The 24,545-nt window shown below is 40.6% G+C and overlaps 1 protein-coding gene across 4 annotated transcripts; it reads right to left on the reverse strand.

Moving 5' to 3' along the window:
* Positions 1–1,277: 1,277 nt before the first annotated feature.
* RNF13 (ring finger protein 13) lies at positions 1,278–24,293 on the reverse strand. 4 transcript variants are annotated; one of them, XM_088171145.1, is made up of 10 exons: positions 24,154–24,293; positions 21,255–21,382; positions 18,418–18,498; positions 14,135–14,260; positions 11,294–11,381; positions 9,481–9,571; positions 8,871–8,976; positions 6,822–6,915; positions 3,985–4,065; positions 1,278–2,737 (listed from the first exon to the last, which is right to left on the reverse strand). In XM_088171145.1, the coding sequence occupies exons 2-10, from the start codon at positions 21,366–21,368 to the stop codon at positions 2,373–2,375; spliced, it is 1,146 nt and encodes a 381-aa protein (XP_088027271.1). In that variant the 5' UTR covers positions 21,369–21,382; positions 24,154–24,293; the 3' UTR covers positions 1,278–2,372. The 4 variants fall into 4 exon arrangements, with proteins under 4 accessions (XP_088027271.1, XP_014741618.1, XP_088027273.1 ...); XM_014886132.2 differs by having other exon boundaries at positions 24,185–24,282; XM_088171147.1 differs by lacking the exon at positions 24,154–24,293 and adding an exon at positions 23,748–24,056.
* Positions 24,294–24,545: the final 252 nt, after the last annotated feature.

Raw genomic sequence — 24,545 nt, forward strand, 5'->3', positions numbered from 1 at the left:
GATCTCCCAGTGCCAAAGTTAGAGCAGACACCAACACACCCCGAGCACAGAGCAAATTCCTGTTCAGCAGTAACTGGTACAGAGGATACAGACCTCGTGCTTTCCCCATAAAACACACCTGAAGCTGTGCTCAGTGTCTGAACACAAAGTTGCACTCACCTGACTGCAGAACTTTGTTTCTCCCTGGGTAGGAGGATGAGGGGATTATATTCCCAAAGCTGCTTCTGTGGTTAAGGCCACAGTGGATGGAATTGACGGTAGCAGCACCCCAGGCAGAGCAGCTGCTGGCAGCACACACCAGGTACTTGTCATCACATTCCTTAGTGTGACCTTGTTCCTTTCTGACCAGTTCCCCTCTCTTGAGGTGTATGGCACCTGTATACTTCTGCTTGGTTAAGAATCAGGTGTTGTTCAAATTACTTTTTCAAATGCATTTGCTGGTGAATTTTCCTAGCATAACTGTGTCTGCAACTGATTGCAGGCACTAGAATTACACAAGAGCCACACTACAAAGTTTCCTTCAGTTCATGGTTCTGGAACTCTTCAGATTTTGGGAAGCCTGGAATACATTAATGAATAAACATAGGCACTCGCAGCAACAGCAGGGACCTATTTTAAGAAGCATCTTTCAGCTTAGTAATTACATTTTGAGAAACCATTTTCCCATTTGGACTCACCTAGATATATGCACACTGAAGGGGAATTCTGCCTGGTGAAAATACACCACTACACTAACTGTCATTAGCCCATGGCTGCTGGCAGCAGCAGTTCCATGAATCATCCTTTCGTTATTATCCTTTTACTGTGCCTCATTGTGCAAAATAAACTCCCTGCTCTCAGCCAGGCCCAGAAAAGCAGGGTGTGTGGCTGCCTAGAGTGTTAGGTCAGAAATCCCATCTGGGCCCACCTCACCTGCCCTCTCCTGTCCAGGTTCTAGCGCCGGGCTGTGGCTCTGCAGGTGCTGAGCTGGCTGGGAACTCTTCAGAGCACCCTGGTCCTCCTTCACACTCCCCCAGGCAAACTAGAGACTCTGGCCAGTCCAAACTCCTCCTCAAGCTAAAAGTGAACAAAAACGAAGGTTTTCTGCATAACTCAGACCCCTGCACGTAGCACTGGCCAGTGCAACTCCTTGTACTGTGATTCATGCTGTGACACAGGAAACATCTGCTCAGGATCCCAACAGTTCCACGTTCTGCATCTTCAAAAGCACTTCACCCTCAGTAATGTAAGCACACACAAGGTCTCAACTGATGCAAAAGTTCAATAAACTTCTGGTATTTAAAGTGGAAAACATGTTTATTAACATTCTTTCAAGCTTTCCTTAGTCAAGGCCATATAAAAAAATCTCCATTTGAGTATATGCATGGTTTTACTTTCTACATAGTTACAGAGGTATTATATAGAATCTATCTTTTTTGTGATACACTGGTAAGTACTGAGTTCTGTGAGACAGGTGTAAGCACTTGTTTTCAAATCAGGTATTTGAAAAGAACATTTTTTTATATACAGTTTAGCAGACTAATGCAGCATAAAATGCTCTTAGTAAGAGGTATATGAGCCAAGGATCAATATAATACTTACCCTAAACTTCTTTTTCCTATGTGGAACAAAACCTCTGTCTCAGTTGTCTCCCAACTCCTACCCTCCTCACTGGAAACCAGACAACGAAGTAGTAGCAAGGAGGGAAAATTAATGTGCTTATGGTGGACCTGACCTTGTGAATTGCTCAAAACTAAACATATATTCTAAGTTTCCTCATCCTGGGAATTGCTCAATGGAACTGCTTCAACTCAGCTACCATGGCAAACTCCAAGGATTATTTGGAATCACTGCTTCGAGATAAAATTGGAATTTCTTTTGCTTTGTTTTGACATACCAGCACATAGAATATTGATCTGTTCTACATTTGCCTTTCAGCAGTGGTTGACAGTTTTTAGGAAAACTATACAAACATGCAAATACAGTTTTTGTTGGGCCTAAGGGGAAACACATATCTACATGTAATAAATATTGCTCTCAGGATGACCCAGTTGTAGCTACAAAATGGAAATAAAATTTTTCCAGAGAAATCCCATTTCAACAAGAGACATTTAGAGTCTCTGCAATATTTCTATTGATATAAACTATTAACATTATTCATTAGCATTGTGAAGTCCAGTTTAACTGTTGGTTTTGAGAAGACAGAATGTGTGACTGAATACCTGAATCAAAAATAAATCTACCTGTAATGATTTAACCAGAGTACTACTACATGAACTGCTGCTCCTATCGAAACCAAATGGATTACAGATTAAAAGAGATTCCCTATGCAAAGGTTTGTAAATAGCCTTAAGAACCCTTTTTGTTCATACACCTACGGGTCATTAGTAGTCTCAGACAGTGTTTGCCACTCTGTACTCCCTGTCCTCACTGGGCTGCAGCTGAACCACTACACTTTCTTCATTCATCCCATTTTCTGCATCACTGCTATCAACATTGTCATTGTCATCCTCCTCATACTCCGAGGACTCAGTCATGTTCTGGTGAGAGTGGGACTCTGACAGAGCCCCGAAGGACTGTGTGCTGACCGAGGCCAAAGGTCTGAGCAGAGGAGTGTTCTCTGACACCTCGTTCTCCTCCTGGCTGCTGTCTGTCTCCGAGTCAGAGTCCCCCTGGGAAGGGACCACTTTCTGCTTACACACAGGACAGGTTTTTTTTGTTTTCGTCAGCCACGGGTCCACACACTTGCAGTGATATGCTGTTAGAAAGCAAAATACAAGGACATCATTATAACAGTGAAAAGAACAGGGAAACCTGCTAAACTGTGTTTCTGTTCAGTGACACAGGACAATTTTTGAATGTAACACAGAGAATTTTAGTCCCAAATTTGTTGGCACATAGCCTGGACAGAACACCTGATGGCTTAGGATCTCAGTCATGTGGGTACGAATATGAATATCTGTGCTCTCTACTGAGTGAATGAATGACAGCAGTAGTACAACAGCCACATCTGATGACAAACCTTCAAGCTTTTTGAGCAATTCCATCCAATTTGCAGCATCATCATTCTCACATTGCCTCTCACCTCCACACCAACATGTATCAAAGCACCTCATTATTACACGATATTACTGCATGATTTTGTGGATCTTAAATTAGGTCTGCAATTGGCATGCGACTAGACTGGCCATGTTTAAAAAAAAAAAAGTATTTATCTTACTTATGGTATTAAAAATTCAGCTCTTCTTAGTAAGAGAGGCTTCTACTTGGCAAAGAGCTGGTATTTACATGGGCCATCAATGCCACGTTTAGTACCTGCTCAAGCACACTGGAAATCTTCTCCACACGAACTGATGGTGGGAGTTGGTGCTGTTCAAGTTAAATTACCTCTGCAGTCCCCCACCAGGAGAGATGCCATGAACCTGCTCTTTCTCTTCTGAGAACTCCTTGCTTGTCAGCCTACTTTGAAATTGGTTTAATGACTGAGATTCTGAAAAGCTCAGCCTGTCACCTGCTGAGCTGGTTGTGTACAGAAGGCTGTCACACCTCTGCAGTGGGCTGGACTTGAGAAGGACTTACAGGGAAACTATTTCACCAATTGACTTCCAGGCAGTTGTGTGCATGGCTGCAGGCTCCAGGACAGACCCATCCCTTCAGCTGCACCTCTAAGTCACCAAGAGCTCAATTAAGTTTTGTGGTTTATTTGTCTTGGGGAAAGTGAAGGCCTATTCTGTTAAAGTATTACAATAAATATGGGTATTCAGAGGACAGCATCAAGCCCAGGTTTTCTTTCATGTGTGCATTGAAGGGAAAATGCAAAGTGGGAATGCAACCTTTTAAAAAAAGAAAGCAAGCTTTCACTTTTCCCACTTTGTACATTCATTCTTGCATATTAGCAAAAAGGAATTTTATAAATCACTTATTAAATGTATGTGCTGCAGGTTTTGGACAGCGTCTTGGAAAGTTGTTTTAATCTAAATTCAAACCTAAAATACAGCTGCTTACCATGAGAGCATGGAAGGATCCTGAGCTTGTCTCCATCCTCATATTCATCCAGACAGATGGCACACACATCGTATTCATCTCCTACAGCACAGAATTGAGAATTAGCTGGACCTTAAGAGACTTGCAGCAGACCCTCCTGACAGCTGAGTCCTCAGGCTGAAGGAACCACCACATCCCCTGCCCATGCAGGGCAGTTCCTGCCAGCTGCAGAGCTACTGCTGAACTTTTCACCTCTCTGGGACACAGCTCATCCACTTTAGGTTAATAAAAATGTTTTAAACTGTGTGAATACAATATAATACAATATTTTTTTCATGCTTATTGAAAGTAAGATAAAAGGATTTAAAATACAGCATTCACTTTACTATACAGGTACTAAAAAGTTACTGACAAAACTTAAGGCAGGAAAATAGCAGCTAAGAAAACTGGATAAAGAATAAGAATAATAATCAGGAATGACAGTCTGGCCACAGGAGGAAGTTCAGTGTTTTGTAACTCAAACTTCACGAACAGGATACACAGCAGTGACACTGTGTATGTTGGTGTGGTGTGATATATGACCAAAGGAGAGACACTTTTTAGAGGTTAATGCATTCCCATTACATTTTTTGTCAGGGGTTTTACAACATGCTCCTCCCATCAGTTCCCACAGCTCTTTTCCTGAAGGCACTGGCCTCCAAAGCTGCTTCAGCCCAGCCACTTGCTTCCCTCGAGGGACAGAAGAAGGGGCAGAAGGAGAAAAGTGAGAAAACTTTTGAAAAAAGGTAGTTCAGTGGGTAAAGCAAAAGCTGCACAGAAGCAGAGAAAAATAAGGAATTCATTCATTGCTTCCTATCACAGTTTTGAAATCAAACAGCAGCAAGCAGAACAACACAGTGAGAGAACAAATAAAATTCCATGGTTTGGTTCTTAAATCCTCTTCCTCAACAAGTGTGGATTCTCTCTCTCCAGCCAAGGACAGGAAGTCCCGAACCTTTGGTGCTTTCCCTACCCCTCTGCACCCAGGATTCTCTTCTGGGAAGTGCATGTGAGCTCTGTGGAAAGGGACAAGAGTGTCCTTTCCAGAGCAGCCCATAACACAGCTTAGGGCACTTCATGAGTTAGAAGATGCATAAATAACGAGAGAACAGGATCAAACCTAGCAGGGTCATGGGGAAGGTAGGCAATTTCCAGAATTAAAAAAATATGGCACATCTTCTCTCCTTGGACACTGCCACAACAGCCAGGACAGTTCTGTATGTGAAATGACAGGTCCTGGGCAGTAAAGGCAGTGAGGATTAGCAGACAGAGCTGGTAAATGGCAGCTGCTCCTGGTGGTGTTGGATGAACTCACTATGCTGGAGGAAAGTTACTGGTACTGTCTTGTTACAAAATTGCTTTGAAGCAATATTGATACACGGCCAAGGAGCACATCAGCCAGAGAAACACGAGGCACGATTAAGTAGGAATTATCCAGAGGGCACCCGGGATAGCAGAAAGAAATCTGTAAACCTGGAATAATGGCACATGAATTAAATTCACTACTATAGGATGCAAGTTACATCCTTGGGAATTTTTAGCTGAGATTTCATGAGTTATAAGTATTTGAGAAGAGACAGGGTGTAGCAGTTGATTGCTAGTATTCCTAATGTGATACAAATGGAAAAAGAAAACTGCTGCAGATTTCTCCCACTCCAAGCAACTCTGCAGCCCTGGCCTTCCCACAAAGCAATGTGCCACAAGCCCTTGGGCCTGCTGCTCCAGCAGTGGCCACAGGGTCCATGCACTGCAGTCCAGCCACTCCCCAGCTCCCACAGACCATCACACCTGAATTAACCCCTGCTGCTCCCAGAGCCTGCTCTGCCTGGGCCTTGGGGAAGGCAGGCAGATCCACACAGCAGCCAAGAGCAGGGACATCAGCCCCCCTTTCTCCTGGACTAGTCTCCAGACTGTCTCAGCTCCATGACCATATGCCCCTCAAGATCTGATTTAATTTCTAAAAGGGACCCTTTTCAGATCTCTTTTTCTCAAATTCCCACTACTCTAATTTAGAAGCTAATTCAGAATCATTAAAAGAATAATGAAAAAAGGAAGTACAAACATAGCTGCAAAACAAAATATCTTTCTTAAATAAACTGTGTATGAAGAGTATTTAGTAAGCAAAATTATCTTTTAACTACTTGGCATGTACAAATAAAAAAGAATATTTTCAGAAATACAGAATTACCTATCCACACATGTATGTGTGCTTTGAGCAATGCAGATTGCAAAACTACAGCTGAGACTTTGGCAGGGTTTCTGTTGCATTTTCTCTATTAAACCACAACAAACTGCAGTCATGCAGATGGGTCAGTCTTGAACAGTAATTGGACCAGTTATAATCCCATTTTCAGGAAAAAAATAAACAATTTAGGAATACATAATAAACTGCAGACTTCCACTTACTGTGACAGTCTTTAAAAGACACCCTCATGGCCCACTATTGTTCAATCATGTATCTGCATATATGTACACAAAAAGTCAACACACATAATACTTGAATAAATTAATGAGAATTTAATGAACAAGTTGAAGAACAAAAGCTTGGCAACTTTCATGCAATTTCTGCACTGATTTTTTTTAAGCAATGTTTCAATGCTCAGCCACAGTCTGCTCTGCTCCCATTAAAGAAGTGTTAGAACTCTATTTCAGTGAGAGCAGGGTCAAGCCAAATGTTTTTCATTCAAAGCTTTCATTCAAAACTCTTCTATTTCAAGTGTTCTCAAAATTACCTCTGAAACTTAACAGCCCTTTGATTTACAAGGTTTTCGGTGTTAAGAACAGTAAGGTCCAATGAGTCAGACAAAGAATGCACTTGCCTTTCTTAAACTTATGCACGGGAAGTTTCTTAAGCTGATCCTTCCTAAGCCGATTCCTTCTTGCTCTGTGTCTATCCTGAACAAATTTTGTTATCTGGAAACAGACAAGATAACATGAACAATAAGTTACACCAATAAAAGAAGAATAAAAGTTTTGATTTATGAAGCTTGGCAGTAAATTGCTCAAAAGGGAGCCCCAGCTAACAGAATAACCTCTTCCTTTGCCTGAAGCCAAACAAGCCCAAAGGATGCTCTCCATGAACAAGGCACTTGGCACTGAGAATACACAAGGGTTTTTTTGAGAGCAAAGAGAAACAAAAAGGTAAGAATACTCCATAAAATAATGGTCATTGCTGCAATCCTCTACTGAGGCCTGAGAAAGGCAGGAAGCACACTGCAGAGCAAAACACAATTCAGTTAAGTTTAAACAGTTTTCCTTACAGATTTAGATTATTCCAGCTGTTTCAGAGGATTACTCCCACATTCATCAGAACTGTTTCCCTATTACCTAAAATAGTACTTTGAGGAATAAAGGGTTTACTTTGAGACATTGTTACATGTCATACTATGCCATACTAAGATAGCTCAGTAAAAAAAAATAACTAAATAAGTAGTAATACCAAGCTCTCTACATAACTATAACAAAGATCCTATTTCCATTTTCTTAGTAGTCTCTAATGCTATTTCTGTTCAATTTCTAAATCTAGCACCTGTGATATGACATTTTTTTCAAATATGATGACAAGCAAAGAAATGAACAAAGGATATTTCAATCTAAACTATTCCTTCAGACTCTTTCACCACAGCTAAACAATAAGCTGTATGTACAAATTGCAGTTTTTTCTGCTGTAATCCAGATCCTTAGTGACAATCAGAGTGTCATGTAAATCTCCTAGTTAAAAACAAGATTGTCTCAAAGAAGCAGGGACAGAATCAAAAAAGAATGAGGACCAAATCCAACCTGGGATCAACTTCACTGCCCCAGTTAATTGTCCAGTGCTCTGGTCTGCTGAGCTGTCTCTGTGAAGGCCTCTCTGTGCAAGGGAATCAGCATCTCCTGGTTTAGTAACCTTGGCAAATTTACTGGGCTGCTGACAGCAGCACTGCACAGAAGTGGCTGTAAAGCTGAACCCTGCTGGGCACCACTGATGCCAACCACCAGGCAGGTGTCAGTCCTTCCCTGCAGCTCCCTGAGCCTGACCCTTCCAACAGCTCACCCACTGTCCTCTCTGCACTGTCAGCTTCAACGGGGTGGCTTTCTCCAGAAGGACACTCTAAAAGACAGCAGCAAAAACTTTGCTAAAAAAAATTAATCTTTAGGTGATCATTCTGCTTTGTTTTCAGAGAGCAATTCCTATTGTGCCAAACATGCTCAGGATCGTCAATGAAATATTTAACTTGCAGTGCAAAAAATACTAATGCACAAAAATATTTTAAGTGTTTATACAACAGTTGATGCATTACTTGCTTTTTATTAGAAGGTAAAATAATAAATTGGGCACAGATTACAAAAATGAGGTGCTAAGTATCCTGAAATATGCAGCTATACTATCTTACCATTTCAAGGAAAGATGTCCCAGCTGAGAATCCCTACAGGCAATGCATGTGCTGAGATCAATGCTCTGTGCTCACACACTCACAACCTAAGTGCAGCACAAAATAGTGAGCCCTGCACCCTGGAGCAGTGGGACTAACGATTATGAAGTTTGGTAAGGCAGGATATGCTCTCAGTGTACAAGAGCACAGGGACAGGTGTCCCTGCATGGGGCCAAAAACCAAGCAGCTGTGGAGTGTAAGAGTGGCAGTGAGGACAGTCCTGTAAGCAGTTACAGGCTAGGGACAACATCCAAAAGGCTCCCAGTACCCTTCTGACAAAACCCTAGACCTGTTTGTTTTATTGAGAAACTAAATGGTTACAGGTAAGCATGGTACAGGTATGTGCAGTACACACTTCACTCCCCATTTACTGTATACCTTCCTCTAACTTCAGTCTGTGACAGTTCTAGATGACTTGAAAGAAAAAAAATATTATTAAAGGAGAAAACTTACCATAAATATGACGATGAGAATAAGACAGATCCCTACTATTATTAGGAAGGGGATTAAGTAGTACTCCAAAGGAAGACTGAACTCTGGGATTAACACAACATGGCCACTGTGGGGAGGAAGAGATAACACTTTCTAAATTAATGAGAACTTAATGAACAAGTTGAGGAACAAATACAATAAAAAAATAAAGCAAACGATTGTCAGACAAGACACGCTACAGGAATCCTACGTGTGCACAACAACATAGAAAAATCAGTCCCTACCCACACAATGTAAAGCTAATTAGATAAAAGGATAAAACACTGTTTCTTAGAACATATTTTTGTGTTAAAACTATTTACTGACTTCAATCAAACCTAGAGAAACCAGGAAAATCACCTCATAGCTGCTTTGACAGCAGAATGAAAAAATATAACGTGCCTATCAAACGATACAGTGAAATCGTTCTTATTTAGTAAAGCATTCCAGGTTGCTCTCAGGCACAAGATTTCACCTGAAACACCTATAACCTCTGTCATCACAACATCCTATTTTAAAACCATAAACATTCAAAAGAGACAATGATCCAATTAATGCAAGGAGTAACACAGGGGCATGTGAGTTAACCTACCCTTTTTCGTAAGTAAACTCCTCTTTAAGAGAATTAGCTGACGTCTCACCAATAAAGACAGAAGGAATGTCAATCTTCTTTAAAATCTCAACTGTATTAAAAAAAGTAGGGAAATAAAACTATTATTATGTGGACAATCTCTGGGTACTCAAGATACCTGAACATTATGACACTATCACAACAGGAAGACATTTTAACATGACATCCAGACACGTGCATGTTATAGCTTTACTTCATATAAGAACTATTATTTTTCCTACACAATTTCTAGGGAATTCATTGCAGGCAGACAAATCAAAATTCTTAATGGAATAAAGGGAGCTTAAAACCAAAATATGTTGACAAAAGAGGATCACAGTTTTAACCAGAACATTATTCTTCATTCAGAGATGCAAGCAAGTCACATAGTTCCATTGATTTCCAGAATTTCTGGCAACTTTTACATGATTTTGTGACCTGCTTCTCTAAGTTTTAATTAAATCTGTCTTCCCTCCTTTTCACCCCAAACGTAAGTAAACATACTGGAAACAACTGTGGCTATATAAGGTCAAAAAGAAGAAAGAAGAAAATTAACAAGTCCCACACCTTTATTTCATTCTCAGGAAACTGGATGAGCTGCTGTCTTCTCTGTTTACCACTGAAGGCAGTAATAAATGAAAACTTATAGAAAGATAAATCCCTTATCATAGAAAACTTTCTCCTCAGCTTCATTTTACATTGATATTCCCCCTAATAGTTCACATTTAAGGCTCAAAGTAACCCGAGTTTAGTCTCAAAGCAGCCAGGTTCCCCAAGGCAAAAGCACACATGGCTGAACGTCAGCTCACACTATGAGGTCTGTGCTTGTTGTGGACTTGTTCTACATTTTGGTTATTCAGTGAAACCTGAAAGTAAGATTCACATGGGTTGAGAATTCATTAAACCCACTTTCATGTAACTGCCTGGGCTGCTCAGCTCCCATTTAGTTTTGTCAAGGTTATTCCTAGTTTACTCAATGGTATTTCCACTGGGAAAGAATTTCTTTTCCTCTTATTTATTTTCTTGTTCCAGGTTGAACAGGTTGAAAACTGGACAAAATAAAGAAATGCCACAAAGAAAGCAATAACAGCACTAGAAACACAAAGCACATACCACAGAACAAACCCAACATTCTGACTAGATTTCAAGACGTTCTGAACATATTCACTCCATGAAGGTTAAAACTGGAACAGCTAACACAAGAAACAAACAGTAAATGGTGCACTGGTCTCTAAGAACTCTTTTCCCAACTGAAAATAAGTGCATGTGACATGCTAGAATCCATCTGTCCAGAGGAACAGGAAGGTGCACCCAATAGGGCAACAACAAACTGGAATGACTATCAAAGATGGACTTCATGATCTGAAATCTTTTCCAACCTAAATGGTTCTAGGATTCTGCATACCAAAATGCTGTATTATAAAGTTTGATTTCCTTCCAAATGTGCATTTTCTACTTTTCCTATATTTCTACTTAACTAACAACACATCAGCTATTTTCTACATCAGTAACATAAATCTAGGTCAGAACACTTGAACTAAAATTTGAAGGAATACCAAAAGAAACGTTCAGAGAAGGCACAAGTCAATGTATTTGTTCTTAATGCAAATATCTCCTGCTATTAAATCTTAAAAGTAAGAGGATTTATCTGGGTTTTTTGTTTAGTTTGGTTTTGGATTTTGTTCGTTGGTGGTGGTTTTGTTGTTGAGGTTTTGAGGGGTTTTTGGTTGTGCTGCTGTTTCCAGTGGGTGAAATGATATTCAAACAGGAGAGAAGAAGTGATACCTGTACTTACTGTCGTTGGATCCCATGCTTATGAGGTCATCAGAATCAACATTGTGAACTATAGCTGCCTTGTATCCAGCTCTCTGGGCATTCAAGACCTGTAAGCCACACAAAATGCTTACTGGAAAGACTATTGCTTCCACATACAGAAGCCTGCCTGTGCTTTCTGAGATAAGGTGCACTTTCACAAAGTGATTAATATGGACACAGTTTGCACTTACAAACCACATGTCACCCTTCAAAGCAAATTCCTATCATTCTTATGCTTATGTAGTTATTTTTTTAGAAAGCCTTTTTACTACTGTCTGCAGACAGGCTATTTATATATATTAAAATAGAATTAAAAACTTTCTACAGGTACTTAAAAATATTTTACTATAATTGAAAATAAATGCACAAACTCACTTTGGTAATCTAGAAATTACCACTTGATAGTTCAAGTTAGATGAGTAGTATCTTTTCTGTGCTTTAGAGGTGTAGAACACCTCACCTGAAAGTCCAGGTATAAAAAGCTTTCTCGTGGAAAAGTGCAAAATTATAACTATAGGTACAAAACTATTACCATCCTGTGTACCACTTACATTTCTAATATAGACTCACCCTTTCATAACTACAAGGAGAACCCAAGGGCCACGTAAACGGCATTTACTGCAGCAACTCCTACCAACATAAACTGAGCTAAGTTACAACTGTTCACCTTGGATATTGCTTTTACTCCATCCACCACAGTATAAAAAACTTCACACAAGCTGCAAAAAGCACTTGGAGCACCTTGAGACACTCTTGGATTCCATCCCAACAAAACTGATTCTCTTCCCATATTGCTAATGACTATATTTCAAACAGCAGAACAATGATATTGGAAGATGCAGAATGCAGACACCTTGAGAAATCCCAATATTAAAAAAGAAGAGAAAAAGTAAATCCACTTAGAGATATTAACATGCATGCATGGTTGGGAGTTTGGCCAATACTGCATCACCACAGAAAACATTCATAGTGCATACATAAAGAAATTACCTGCACTTGTAATTTTCAACTTAAAGAGAAGGAGAGAGAGGACTTCCAAATTTTGTTAATATATGCATTGACAGAATATGCATTCTGTCAGGTAATTTAGTTCACATCTCAGCACACATGCCACTTCTTGGCAGAAACTTAAAGGCAAAATGCTGTACTATGCATGCAATTATATAATGCAATATTGCAAGAACATTAACAACATACTAAAGATGTGCATTCTTTGGGTGCAGAGTATGCAGATACCCCTGCTCACCTTGGAAATGCTCATCCACTTGCTACTTTCCTCTTTGTTTAACAAGAAATGAGTGAGAACCCCCTTTTCTATCAATATTATATGAAATATAAAAAGTAACCAAGAATTCTTACATCCAGAGCTAATGGGACATAATCCCTCAAGGACTGGCTATGGAAATCCCTCAGTGGCAATGGAGAAATCTCTCCAATTCAGACCTTTTCCTTTAACCATGTCTCCAGAAGCAATAGTGTCCTGTGTGTATGGACAGCAATGATGCAGACAAGGCAGACATGAACAGAAGGCCAGTAGCCATTTGCCCCCTTTCTTTTCCCCCTGGGCCATATGCACAGTGTCAGGACTCCCAGGATACACTATGTGCCATCCCCAGTCTGATGTGAAGCAGATTACATGCACTGAACCTGATGTCTTAAGTTTTCCTGTTCTCCTTGGATGTGCTTTTCTGATGTGCTGGGGTGATGAAGACAAACCAGTCCTATTCCACTTAAGAACTCAAGGACAGTTTCTCCAAACTTCAGGCCCTAAGCACAAACAACATGCAAACGTGGAGGCTGGGTTCATGCAAATGAACCAAAACCTATAAAAGTGTGAGATTTTGTGACCAACCCCTCCTTTGCTTCCATCCTGGAGCCATCCAGGCAGGGGTCACAACTGTGGCACTCATACTGCCAGGGTGTGGCTTTTGGAGGCCTCTCAATAAATACCCATTTTATTCCCCTTTACTCTGTGTGTAGCCACTGTTCCAGCTCCTCAAGGCATCAAACCTGCCTCTGCAGGTGGAATCTACAGTCTAGGTAGAATTTACATGTTTCAATCACCACATAACCCAACCTACCACACATCAGCAAAAGCAAATACAGCTGAATCTCCTTGCAGTTCATGAAACTCAACAACAAACTGAAGAACCCTGTTTTCCTTAAGATATCCTTAGCTGCCCCATTGTATCAGGTTAATTTTGAAGAAAACCATAGTCAAACACATATCATTCTAATTCTGTACTTTTAAAATCATAGAACATTAAGGGCTGGAAGGGACCTTAAAGGTAAGTGGCTGGAGCATGTCCAGAGAAGGGAATGAAGGTGGGGAAGGGTCTGAAGCTGAGGGAGCTTGGGGGCTCAGCCTGGAGAAAAGGAGGTTCACGGGTGACCTTCTCACTTTCTACAACTCTGACAGGAGGGGGCAGCCAGGTGGGAGTAGGGCTCTTGTCCCAGGAAATCAGCAGTAAGACAATGGGATGTAGTCTTAAGCTGTTCCAGGGAAGTTCAGGTTGGACATTAGGAAGAATTCCTCCACAGAAAGGGTGATAAGATACTGGAGGTGGCAGAGTCTCCATCCCTGCAGGTGTTTAACCACAGACTGGACACGGCACTCAGTGCCCTGGTGTAGTTGGCATAATGGTGTTTAGTCACAGCTAGGTCACTGGTTGGACTTGGTGAGCTCTGCTTTATCTCTCTGGAGACAAAAAAATTCTCCTTCCCCTTCATATCAGTATCTATTCCACTGTTAGTTATGGAAATTTTTCTGAAGCACCAGTAAACACTTTGAAACAGAGGGTGGGGGGAAATCAAATCTTACCTTGACATCAAAGTTACATTCCAGCCTTCGGATCAACACAATGAAAGCACCAGAGGAGTTGTCTCTCAGTGGAGGTGGGGCTATAGGCTCACATGCATTCTCTGGTTTGGAATTTATTAGAAATCCCTAGAAAACAGGAGCAGAAAAAGAAGCTTCATTTCTCTTTAACAAAAGGGTCAGTAGCCAAGTATATGGAAAGGAAACTGCACATTTTCATACCATAGCTAAACAAATTCTTATTATCAGTTCAGTCCTAGATCATAGTAAGATTTCTACTTCCCTGACTACGTATTTTGATTCATCAGAATTTTTATGTCAGTAAAGAATTAGAAAGTTTAAAAGAAAGTACAGTTTTTCTAATCCTGTCAGACTCTGCAGTGTACTTCACAAATAAAGATGTATACTACACTGATATAGTGTAACTATTGCTCAAACACAATATATGGAAAATATGGAGACTAATCAAGAAACCAGAAGTATAATGAAGCACCAACACAAACTGAACACTCACCAATTAACAACAGAATACAAAGTTCCATATGTGACCCCAGCACTGACCTAGCATACAGAACAGCTGGTTTGCTATGGTAAGCAAAGGTCACTCAATAAACTACAGCTGAAAGCTTCAAGAAGCAGGAAACACCAGCAATATCAACTTTGAAGCAATCTTTGAGTTGTCTTTAGGTGGCTGAGATAGTGGCCTTCTGCTGGCAGTCTGTAGCCACTTACAATAGAATCTGACAAATTGTGGTTTACAACTTGCATAGTAATTAATCTTAATCACAAGCACTGAAAAAGTATACCATTTTCATTGTGTTGTAACAAACATCATAGCATTTTTAAAAAGTAATTAAAATCTTAATGTAAAGAAAAAGTTTTAGTATAATATTCAGGTCTAAAATGCCATCATTTCTACACATGTGATGACATCTACCTTAATTAAGACACTGATCTGTCTAACAGTTAAAAAGGTCAGGATCAAAGCTCCTTATATCTATTTCTGGTGTACTAAATTGGCTCACTACATGGGTAAATCACTTAATCACCCTCTGATTCTCAATATAGTCAGTAAACAACTACACAGCTTTAATACACCTTCTCCCCACGGTAACACCCACAGGGCATGGAAATGAAGCCTGCTTGAGGGGAACTGCAGAGAAATTCCTGAGTTACAGGAATTCTTGCAGTACTTCATTAAACTTCGGCACTAAAAGGGCAACATGGAATGAAAGAATGATCCACCATTTTACCTTATCACCAGCTTCTTTTTTTTGTACAGTGGTTACTCTCAACACTGCAACATTAACGATGCTGCAGAGCCAGTTTTTGGGGCCATACAGGCTTACAGACAGAAGTAACATAAAAACAACTCCCTGCCCACGTGGGCTAGTCACAGTCTCCCTGGGATGTATGTGATGCAAACTCCCCTTCTCCAGAATTTGGAAGGTGGTCTGCCTGATTTTTTGTACAAGAATTCTAAGCTGTAAAAGCATACACATCTCAGTCATAAACCTTCATACACTGCTTAATGGGACAGCAAGACAAATAAATCTCTGCCACATGACTGATTCCATGTAGTCACTTCCACAGTAAAAAAAAAAAAAGGTAAGGAAGACTGAACTTCCCACAAGCCCTAAACTGCCTGGATGGCCAGACACAAGCTCCTTTTCTCATGGACAAGTGTTTCAATTGCTGAAGTGGAACAGAAAATACATTTTATCCAAAATGAACAAACTTCTAGAATGTGACCTAAAGGAAACAAAGGGCTCCTGTCACTGCAGAGCACCTCAGGTCAGGCAGGCAGCCCGAGGGAGCGTGGCCCTTGGAGCTGAACTCGGCACAACTCAGCACGAGGCTCCAGCTGCCCCATCTCTGCAACAAACTGCCTCAGAGAACGTGAGCACTACAACCAAACTGGATATTCATCTGGCTTTATGTGCTTTTATAAGCAACAGGACTATGACACCAGTTCACAGCATATGTAACTTATTTTAAAAGAATTTAGTTTCTACTTCCTCTATCTTATAATATAGAGATAAAAGGAATGAAAGCCTTCACACCAGTTACTATGCCTCCAGTATGTCTGGACAGCTTCTGTCACAGCAGAAGCCACAAAGAGCAGAACATGCCTTACCACTGCTGTCTAAGGAAGATACACTTATTTAACCTCTCACAGTTCCTTCTCATTTTACTTTCAACTTAATCTCTCTTCTGTTAATTTCCCTCCATCCACCTACACATCTTCCTGTGTTCCAAGTGAGTGTACAGACCACTAAAGACATGAAAAGTAATTATCCTGCTGTACAAAACATTCTTGCTGCTGTATTTCAGAAGACATCAGGTCTTCAGAATTTCTAATCCAGTGCAAAATAATGCTAAAGCCTAACCTGTACTCCCATGGCAATATCCATCTTGGACAGTTTTTGCATATTAATAATTTTGCATGAAGTCAATGCTGTTCTTCCCTTTCCAGTTCCATTAATATTTGCAAACCTTTACATTTTGTCTTCTCTAAGACTAGGTGAATTTTACAATTCCATATGGTATAATGTTTATACGTTTTTCCATATAAAAATGACATTAAGAAAACTTAAAAAAAAATAAAAAGCCACATGCATATTTTCTGCTAATTCAATAGACTAGCATTTCCTAGTGTCTTCTCTTGATATTATGATGACTAGTTTTCAAGTCATGGCCCAGCATCCCTAACCCAACATGATGCTATTTCAAGAAGTAAAGACACTAACTGATAAGTAACAAAAGCACGTGTATCTGCATTTTCCCCACTTATTGATAGAGAATAAAATAAAAGACCACGAGTGAAACCGAGGCTTTAAGGGACACTGGGGGAATGGGGGGACCCTCTCACCTGCTATGGTGAAACTGAAATGAAACCACACGAGCAGAGGTCCCAGTGTCAATGACAATCCCTGGCCTGACCCCAGGGCTGGCACAGTGCCCAGGCACCAGGGCAGAGCTGCAGCTCCGCAGCTTCCCCACTCGGCTGCCTGAGCAAGGCACCAAGAGCAGCCAACGCTGCAGCTGTAACTTCCCAAAACACTCAGCTACCCTCGCTTTACCCAGCTGACTTCACCTGGGCCACACCAAGGAAACAATCTCTTGCAGGGCCACCCTTCACAGTGTGAAAGAGCTTCCCAACATCTGACTGTACAGACAACAAATCTTCCACATGCATTTTTCAAAAAATGGTATCAGCACAGAAGTCTGCCACCTGCAGCTTCCAGTGCAAGGTAACAAGGACATCATATGCCAGTATTGCCATCAAAACACAGGAAACAGTGATCTACCAATCTTCTCTTAGTTTCCATTATTTATCTATTTTTAATTTATTTGTTAAAAATGTTAGCAAGTTCTCCTTAAGGAGACAAAGATCACCAAAATTCTCTTCTTAAGAGAAGAATCTGCCTATTCCTAGGCAACATCAGATCCTTTGCACACTTGTTTTGTTTGAGCATATAATAATTTTGAGCATATAAATAATTTCTGTCTTTATTTTTCCTTGGTACTACATTCCTTTAATTTTTAATCTTTTTTAGCTTACAAAGGAAATGTCCATCAGATACAGTTATCTTTAAATATATTCAACACTCAAATTCAGTCAAGCACTTCCCAATCCAATCTGTCATTATCTCGAACCCTTTGTCCCTGCAATGAGTGCCAAAAATGACTGTGGGGGTTTTACCCCATCCAGCCCCACACAGCTGCTCACTCACTCCCCCAGCAGCAGGATCAGGGAGAGATTGGAAAGGCAGAAGTTAAAGAACTTGTGAGTTGAGATCAAGACAGGTTAGTAAGAAAAGCAAAAGCCACAGACACAAGCGAAGGAAAACAAAGAATTAATTCACTTCCTCCATGGGCAGGCAGGTGCTCAGCCATCTCCAGGAGAGCAGGGCCCCATCACACACAGCACTGACCTGGGAACACAAACACCACACTCTAAAGCCCCCCTCCCTTTCTTCCTTCTGCCCATTTATATCCTGAGCACAATGTCACACTCTGGAACATCCCTTGGATCATTTTGGTCCTCTGTGCTGGCTGTGTCTTCTCCCAGCCTGCCATGCACTCCCAGCTTCCTCCCCAGCACAGCAGCAGGAGGAACAGAAAAGGCCTTGGCTGTGCTGGCACTGCCCAGAAAAAACAAAATCACCTCTGTCCAATCAATCCCGTGCTCAGCACAAACCCAAAACACAGCTCCATAGCAGACATTGGGAAGAAATAAACTCTATCCCAGTTTAAACCAGTACAATACATATTTTTTTTACCTTCAACCCTTCTGCTGGCAGTCTGTAGCCAAATCTAGCAGGTAGATCATCAAATGTCTGGGTTCCATTTTCAAGGTTATACTAAGAGAAAGACATTTTTAAAAAAAATCAGGTTTGCAACAAGACAGAAATAGTTAACAAGTATAAACAAAACCAAACATCAACGCTTATTTTTTAAGATTAAAATATTTATCAGATAGAGGACATATTGTTACCATGTCAACGAAATCACAAAATTGCTTATTCCACCTGTCTTCTACTCACATGCTAACATCATTCTTTTCTTACCTAGCTGTCAAAACAAGAGAGTAAATAATAGATATTTTGTTGAACTATTTATATGGTAAATCTTTCTTTCTACTCTCTAAAATTCAAACATCATCATATGTGCAGAATAGAAACTACAAACAAACCAAGCAAGCAAAAATCTGAAGAGCTGGGACGTTTGGATGTGGAGTTTTCATTGGATGGTAGTGGTGGGTGTTTTGCCCTGAATTCATTTGTGTACAGGGAAAAACAGCTTTTAAGAGATGCTTTACTGTAGACAAAGAATAGTCTTCATATGTCATCCCCTCTCAATTCCCTGCTATCCATTCAGATTAGTAGCTGAAAAGTATCTCTACAGTTTTGTTTTATTGTAACTACAAGCTTTCATTTTAAAACAGAGGAATACTGTAAAAGACCCTAAATCTGTGCAAGCTTTGTTTTCCCTTTCTTTGTTCATCTTCTCTGGCTATATAACATGCCTGACCAACACAGAATTCATACAGAAAAAAAGTGCTGTGTATATATGGCATATTTTTTTGCATTTAAAAAAAAAGTGTTTCCTGCAGAAGTTGTAAACTCTACAGTTAACAGACTTGAATGTGCATCAGTTGTTTTATTCAATGATTTAGTGAGTCAGAAATGTTTGTCTATTCATCATATCCAGCTGTCACATTGAACAGCCAAGTAAGGATGGTGTTTGCTCCAGAGGGATGTTTCCTACCAGCCAGGCTTAGACAGGGGAGCTCAAACTACAGCTCAGAGAAAAACACTGCCATGATTTATCTGAAGTCTTCCAAAGGAGCAATGTTTGGAAGGAGCTTTCTTCCCACAAGATGTAGGAATGGAGCCAAATTTCAAGGAAGAGTATTTGTTCTGTGTAACCCATGTGCTCCACACAATCTCTCCTCCTGACCTTCACCATCACCTTCCATCCACCCTGAGCTCAGGCTATTGTCAGTTTGCCTTTGAACCGCCTGACAAGCCTCAGCTTAAGCCAGGAGTTTGACTCAAACCTCTTCCTTTTTACTCCTTTTTTATAAAATAACCAATCCTGTCTCACATGCACGTAACAGCACTTGACACACACACGATCCTTTAAGGCTGCAACTACATGAGAACACAGAAGCAGAACACCACTCCTAAATTAAAAGGGAAATGAAGAACTTCTTTCCGTGGCAAACCCAAACTTTGGCCAGAGTTTTGCTAACAAATGGGTAATCATTAAATGGTGAAATCTCTCAAGACTGTAAGTGATCTGTACACCAGCAATTCCATGTGACACAGTGCAAACATTCCCTCTTCTGAGCATTACATTGGCTCCTTTGTATAGCAGGTTAGTATCTAGTTCATCTCTTCATTTCTTACTCTAAGATTTTCTCAGAATAAAAATCTGCAACTTCTAAATATCCAAGAATAAAAGACCCTTCCTTTTTACATGCAATTATTTTAGAATACTACACACAAAGCTTAAATAGAAAAAAAAAAGTCAAACTAAACTTCCAAGGTGCCTTGTTTTTCTTTTTTGAGGTTGGGGTGGGTTGTTTGTTTTATTTTAAGTAACTTTTCTAAGAGAGGAAGAAGCAAGAATGAGTTAGGATTTTATGCAAAGAGGAAGCACAGGCTTGTGACAGTAAAAAAGGGCAATCGTGTTTACAGTAAAAAGTTTAAAATTGCACAATAAAATGGTGATGTCAGTGCCATAATAAAGCAATTATCTATCTTCATTGTTTCTTTACATTTTTCTACAAAAAGTATTTATAGAACAGTAACAATCTGAAAATCCCAATACCATACTTTAGTATTGGTCAGTCCCATTTTACCACAAACTTTTAAGTATTTCTATTTTAAAATTTGTGTCCGAGAGTTTGTCACTCTGCTCTCCAAAACTGGTATGACATTAACAACTCTTCTCCATATCACTGGAACAAGCAGGAAGCCATAGTAAATAGGTTTAATTATTTCAGTAGCTTAAGCTTGATCCTACAAAGACATTTTTTAACTTCCTCCTTCAAATGCCACAGTATATCAAACTGGTAATAAACAGCACAGCATCAGCTCTCCCCACTGATATGTGTTCATTATACTGTTTAGTATTTTCCTTAATGATAGCAGATATTTTCAGTTATTTAAAAATTGTATCTAGGTGTAAGATACACAAAACCCCTTACTGACAAGGCCTCCAGCCCACACGAATAAATTACACTAGCCATAGAAGATTATTCAAATCCAGTAACCCTACAAAACAGCACTCATCACCAAAACTTAAACTGCTGTCTAAACAAAAGAACAGAATTGACAGGGTTATAACATGCTACAGGACATCTGGTCAGAGTAGAACTCTGTAAATGACTAAGGGAATTAGGTGCTTTCACTGTCACTGAGCACATACTATCTGTAAACCCATTTGAAAGTGTACAACTTATTGTTTATTGAAGTAAACTTTAAAGGCAGTTGCATTCAAAGCAACCTGCTAGAGCATTTATTGCATTAACTGATTCATTAATAGAAGAGTTAAAGCGATTATTCAATTTTATAGAGATTTCATCTATGTAGAAAAATATTATACTTACTGCTAAAATATCTGCCTCCACAGGTAAAAGATTCAGGAAGGCAAATAACTGCACAGTCACAATAGTGTATATCTGAGTGGCAGACAACATCAGCATTCCTATTGACAACAGCATATTTTATTCAATACCTGCAAGAAAAGAATCAGAGTCAAGGCACATAGCAAATACTTTCCTGTGTCATTTTACAGGACTCTTGGTCACCTAAAATTTTTCTGCTAAGGAAGTATGCAAAAGGTTATTCAATGTATACCTCTGAGAAAGAAGATTATTATATATACAGTTATATGATTATTTTACAAGTTCCTTTTGCTAGAACTATGTCCCTCCATGGGAGAAACAGCAAGCACAAACTATAAAAATTATAAGAGCAAGACTTCAAATGGCTTTAGGCACCACAAAGCAATGCAAGGGGTACAAAGGGATAATCATTCACATTATATGAATCATCCTCAGACATTTCATTTTAAACTTCCCTTCTTCTAGCCAAATCCAAATCTTCCAGTATCAATAAAAGAAATTACATAAAATAGTCACAATACAAAATAATAGAAATGGGTCAATTTCTGGGTCCAACACAGCTATAAGAATTAAAATAATTAACAAACAAGTTTTAAAAGTGGACAGTACGGACTTTATAGAATTATCTGAACATCTGGATCTCCTCTAACTTCTTTTACCAGAGTAATTAAAAGTACTTCACAAAAAACTCAACTAGGTCATCCAAAATGCTTATGGAAGCAATTTTTTGTCAGAAACCTCCAAACTGTGGCTTCTTATATAAATGGTTTCATGTGAATTTGTTTTAATTTGACTGCAGATATTTCTTCTGAAAACCGTCTGTTGATTTAACTGGGAAATCACAGCCAACATTACTACTTTCTTTTTCAGAATCAAGAAACACCTAAGAATTCCTGTCCTTCTGACCTATCCTTCATGGGTTTTTCAAGCAAGAACATTGTCCCATGATGTGAGATTCTCAATGTTAATTAAAGCAAATACCAGAGAGATAGACTTGATTTAAGCTAACATGAAGATAATTAGAATTGATTAGTACTATTTGGAGAAAACAGCTGATACTTTCAAAAATATGATTCTATCTTGGTTAGAATCGGACACATAACGATTTATGAAACTTTCAGCTGATTCACAGAAATGAAGTTATACTCACAGGAAAAAAATTGTAGTGAGTTACAAAATGAATGAACTCCTATTACTAAATTAAGATTTATCACCTTCTCTCTCATCAGCCTGCCCTAAAAAAGAGGACATCAGTGGAACTGGAAAGATAAAAGAATCATTGTTTCAAAAATACAGCCATTTTTACTATGACAGAAACAACTACACTTGAAGCTATCACAGCACTTTAACCAACACAGTAAATTCAGCACAGAGAAAAGCACTAAAAGAGTATTTATCAAGCAAGGTAAGAAAACACAAGGATTAAAGTGGTCCTTGCAAACAAATTGCATATACAGTGCACTCTTCCCTGTCAAAGTTACATACAAACAAATTCTTCTGTGCTCAGGATCTGATGCCACAAATGCAAGTCAAAAAGCCTTTACAATTCCTGAAATTGCACGGCTCTCAGCTGAGGGAGGCAGCTCAGCACACAGAAAGGCAGGTGTGTGGAGAAGGGCTACACTGTAAACCAAACCAAACAAGTTCAACCTGACTGCAGTAAGCTTCCACACTTCAGACTCGATTTACCAGTGTGTACAGACAAAGTCGTCCTAAAATACCTTCGAGCATTTCTTCCCACTCTCTGTGCTAGAACTCACAAACCCAACCGTGCCTGAGGAGCCTCCCTGTGTGATGGGACTGTACAGGACAGAAATGAGGCGGGGAAAATGCGGGGTGTGCTGGACCAGCACAGTTATGAGCAGCAAGATAGCCCTGGAGTAAACACACCAAGCACATTCAAGACAGGGGTCACAAAGGCAGTACACAGCTCGAGACATAGAAAAGAACTTTAACAGCTTTTAGCAAATATTCACAGATGAGGCTTCACGAACTACACCTAAATATGAAATTTTCAGGTGTTTGCACCTCAATCAACTCAAAATGTGTTTCAGAGCATAATACAACACAAAGCAATTCCATGTTCACATGGTTATGTTTACATTTTAACTCACTCAATAAAATAGATTTTCCTCCCACTTCTGAAAAAAACCAACTTGGATATCTGTATTAAACAAACTTAAATTCTATTACTTTAAAGCCGTATGAGATTATAAATCTTACGGCAATCACTAAAAAAATATGAACATACAGAAACTTTGTGACAAATTCCAAATATTTTGGTAGACTGGGCTGCCCCTTCCAAAATTTCATAAGCAGAGCTAATAATAATAATTCTCGTTCACATCCTCGAATCTCCCCATATCTGAATTCTTGCATTTTGATACCATCGTCTCATTACTAACACGCATCTCTATCTCAGACTTACTACAAAACTGGACACTGACGCACGGGAAGTAAGATCAGCATTCACACCTGTTAAGATGCAGCAACAATTCCTCTCAATTAATTTTAACGTTTTCACTAAGAACTTGCTTTTCAGCCAGTCAGACTCCACGCTACTCATTATCCTGGAAGCCCAAGGAGCCCCTCGGAGCACAGCCAGCCTCAAGAACCACACACCCGGCAGAGACGAAACGCGCGACCAGGGCTCGAGCTTCCACCGGGCCAGGAGCGACGCTCGGGGAGCGCTCCAGAGGCCTCGGCTCCGCTTTCCTCAGCCCTAGCCGGGCCTAAGCCGCCCACGGAACCGGGCCCCGCCTCGCCACTTCAAGGGTGGAGGCGAATAATCACTGCGCAATGGAGCGCCAGGCCCGTACGTGCTCGGCCACCGCCCGGCCGGAGCGCCCAGGAAGCGCAGCGACCGCGCCCCAGTGCTCACCTGCGGCCCGGGGAAGCCGCCCCGCGCTCACCTGCGGCCCGCGGCCCCGCGGTCCCGGGCGGCCTAGGCCGACGCCATGGCGCGTTCCGTGCGATCGGCGCCCGCGCCGGAAGTCCCGCCTGCCGCCGCGCGGCCGCGGGCGGTGGCCCGGGACAGCCCATTGGCCACGCGGGCTGTCACTCAGAGGCGGAGGGGCGGGCCCAGCTTCCCGGGGGCGTGGCCATGCAGCGGCTCCCGCCCCACCGCCAGGGGGCGCGCGCCACCCGTGGGACCAAAGCGGAGCCTCCGGGAGCGTCTCACACATTTGGGACACATAGGGGGAACGGCTGGGAGACATCTGGGGCACGGCTGGGGCACGGCTGGGGAACGGCTGGGGTACATCTTGGGGCACG

This window comes from Sturnus vulgaris, chromosome 10 (genome assembly GCF_052056855.1).
Source record: "Sturnus vulgaris isolate bStuVul1 chromosome 10, bStuVul1.hap1, whole genome shotgun sequence".
In the NCBI taxonomy this organism is placed as follows: Eukaryota; Metazoa; Chordata; class Aves; order Passeriformes; family Sturnidae; genus Sturnus; species Sturnus vulgaris.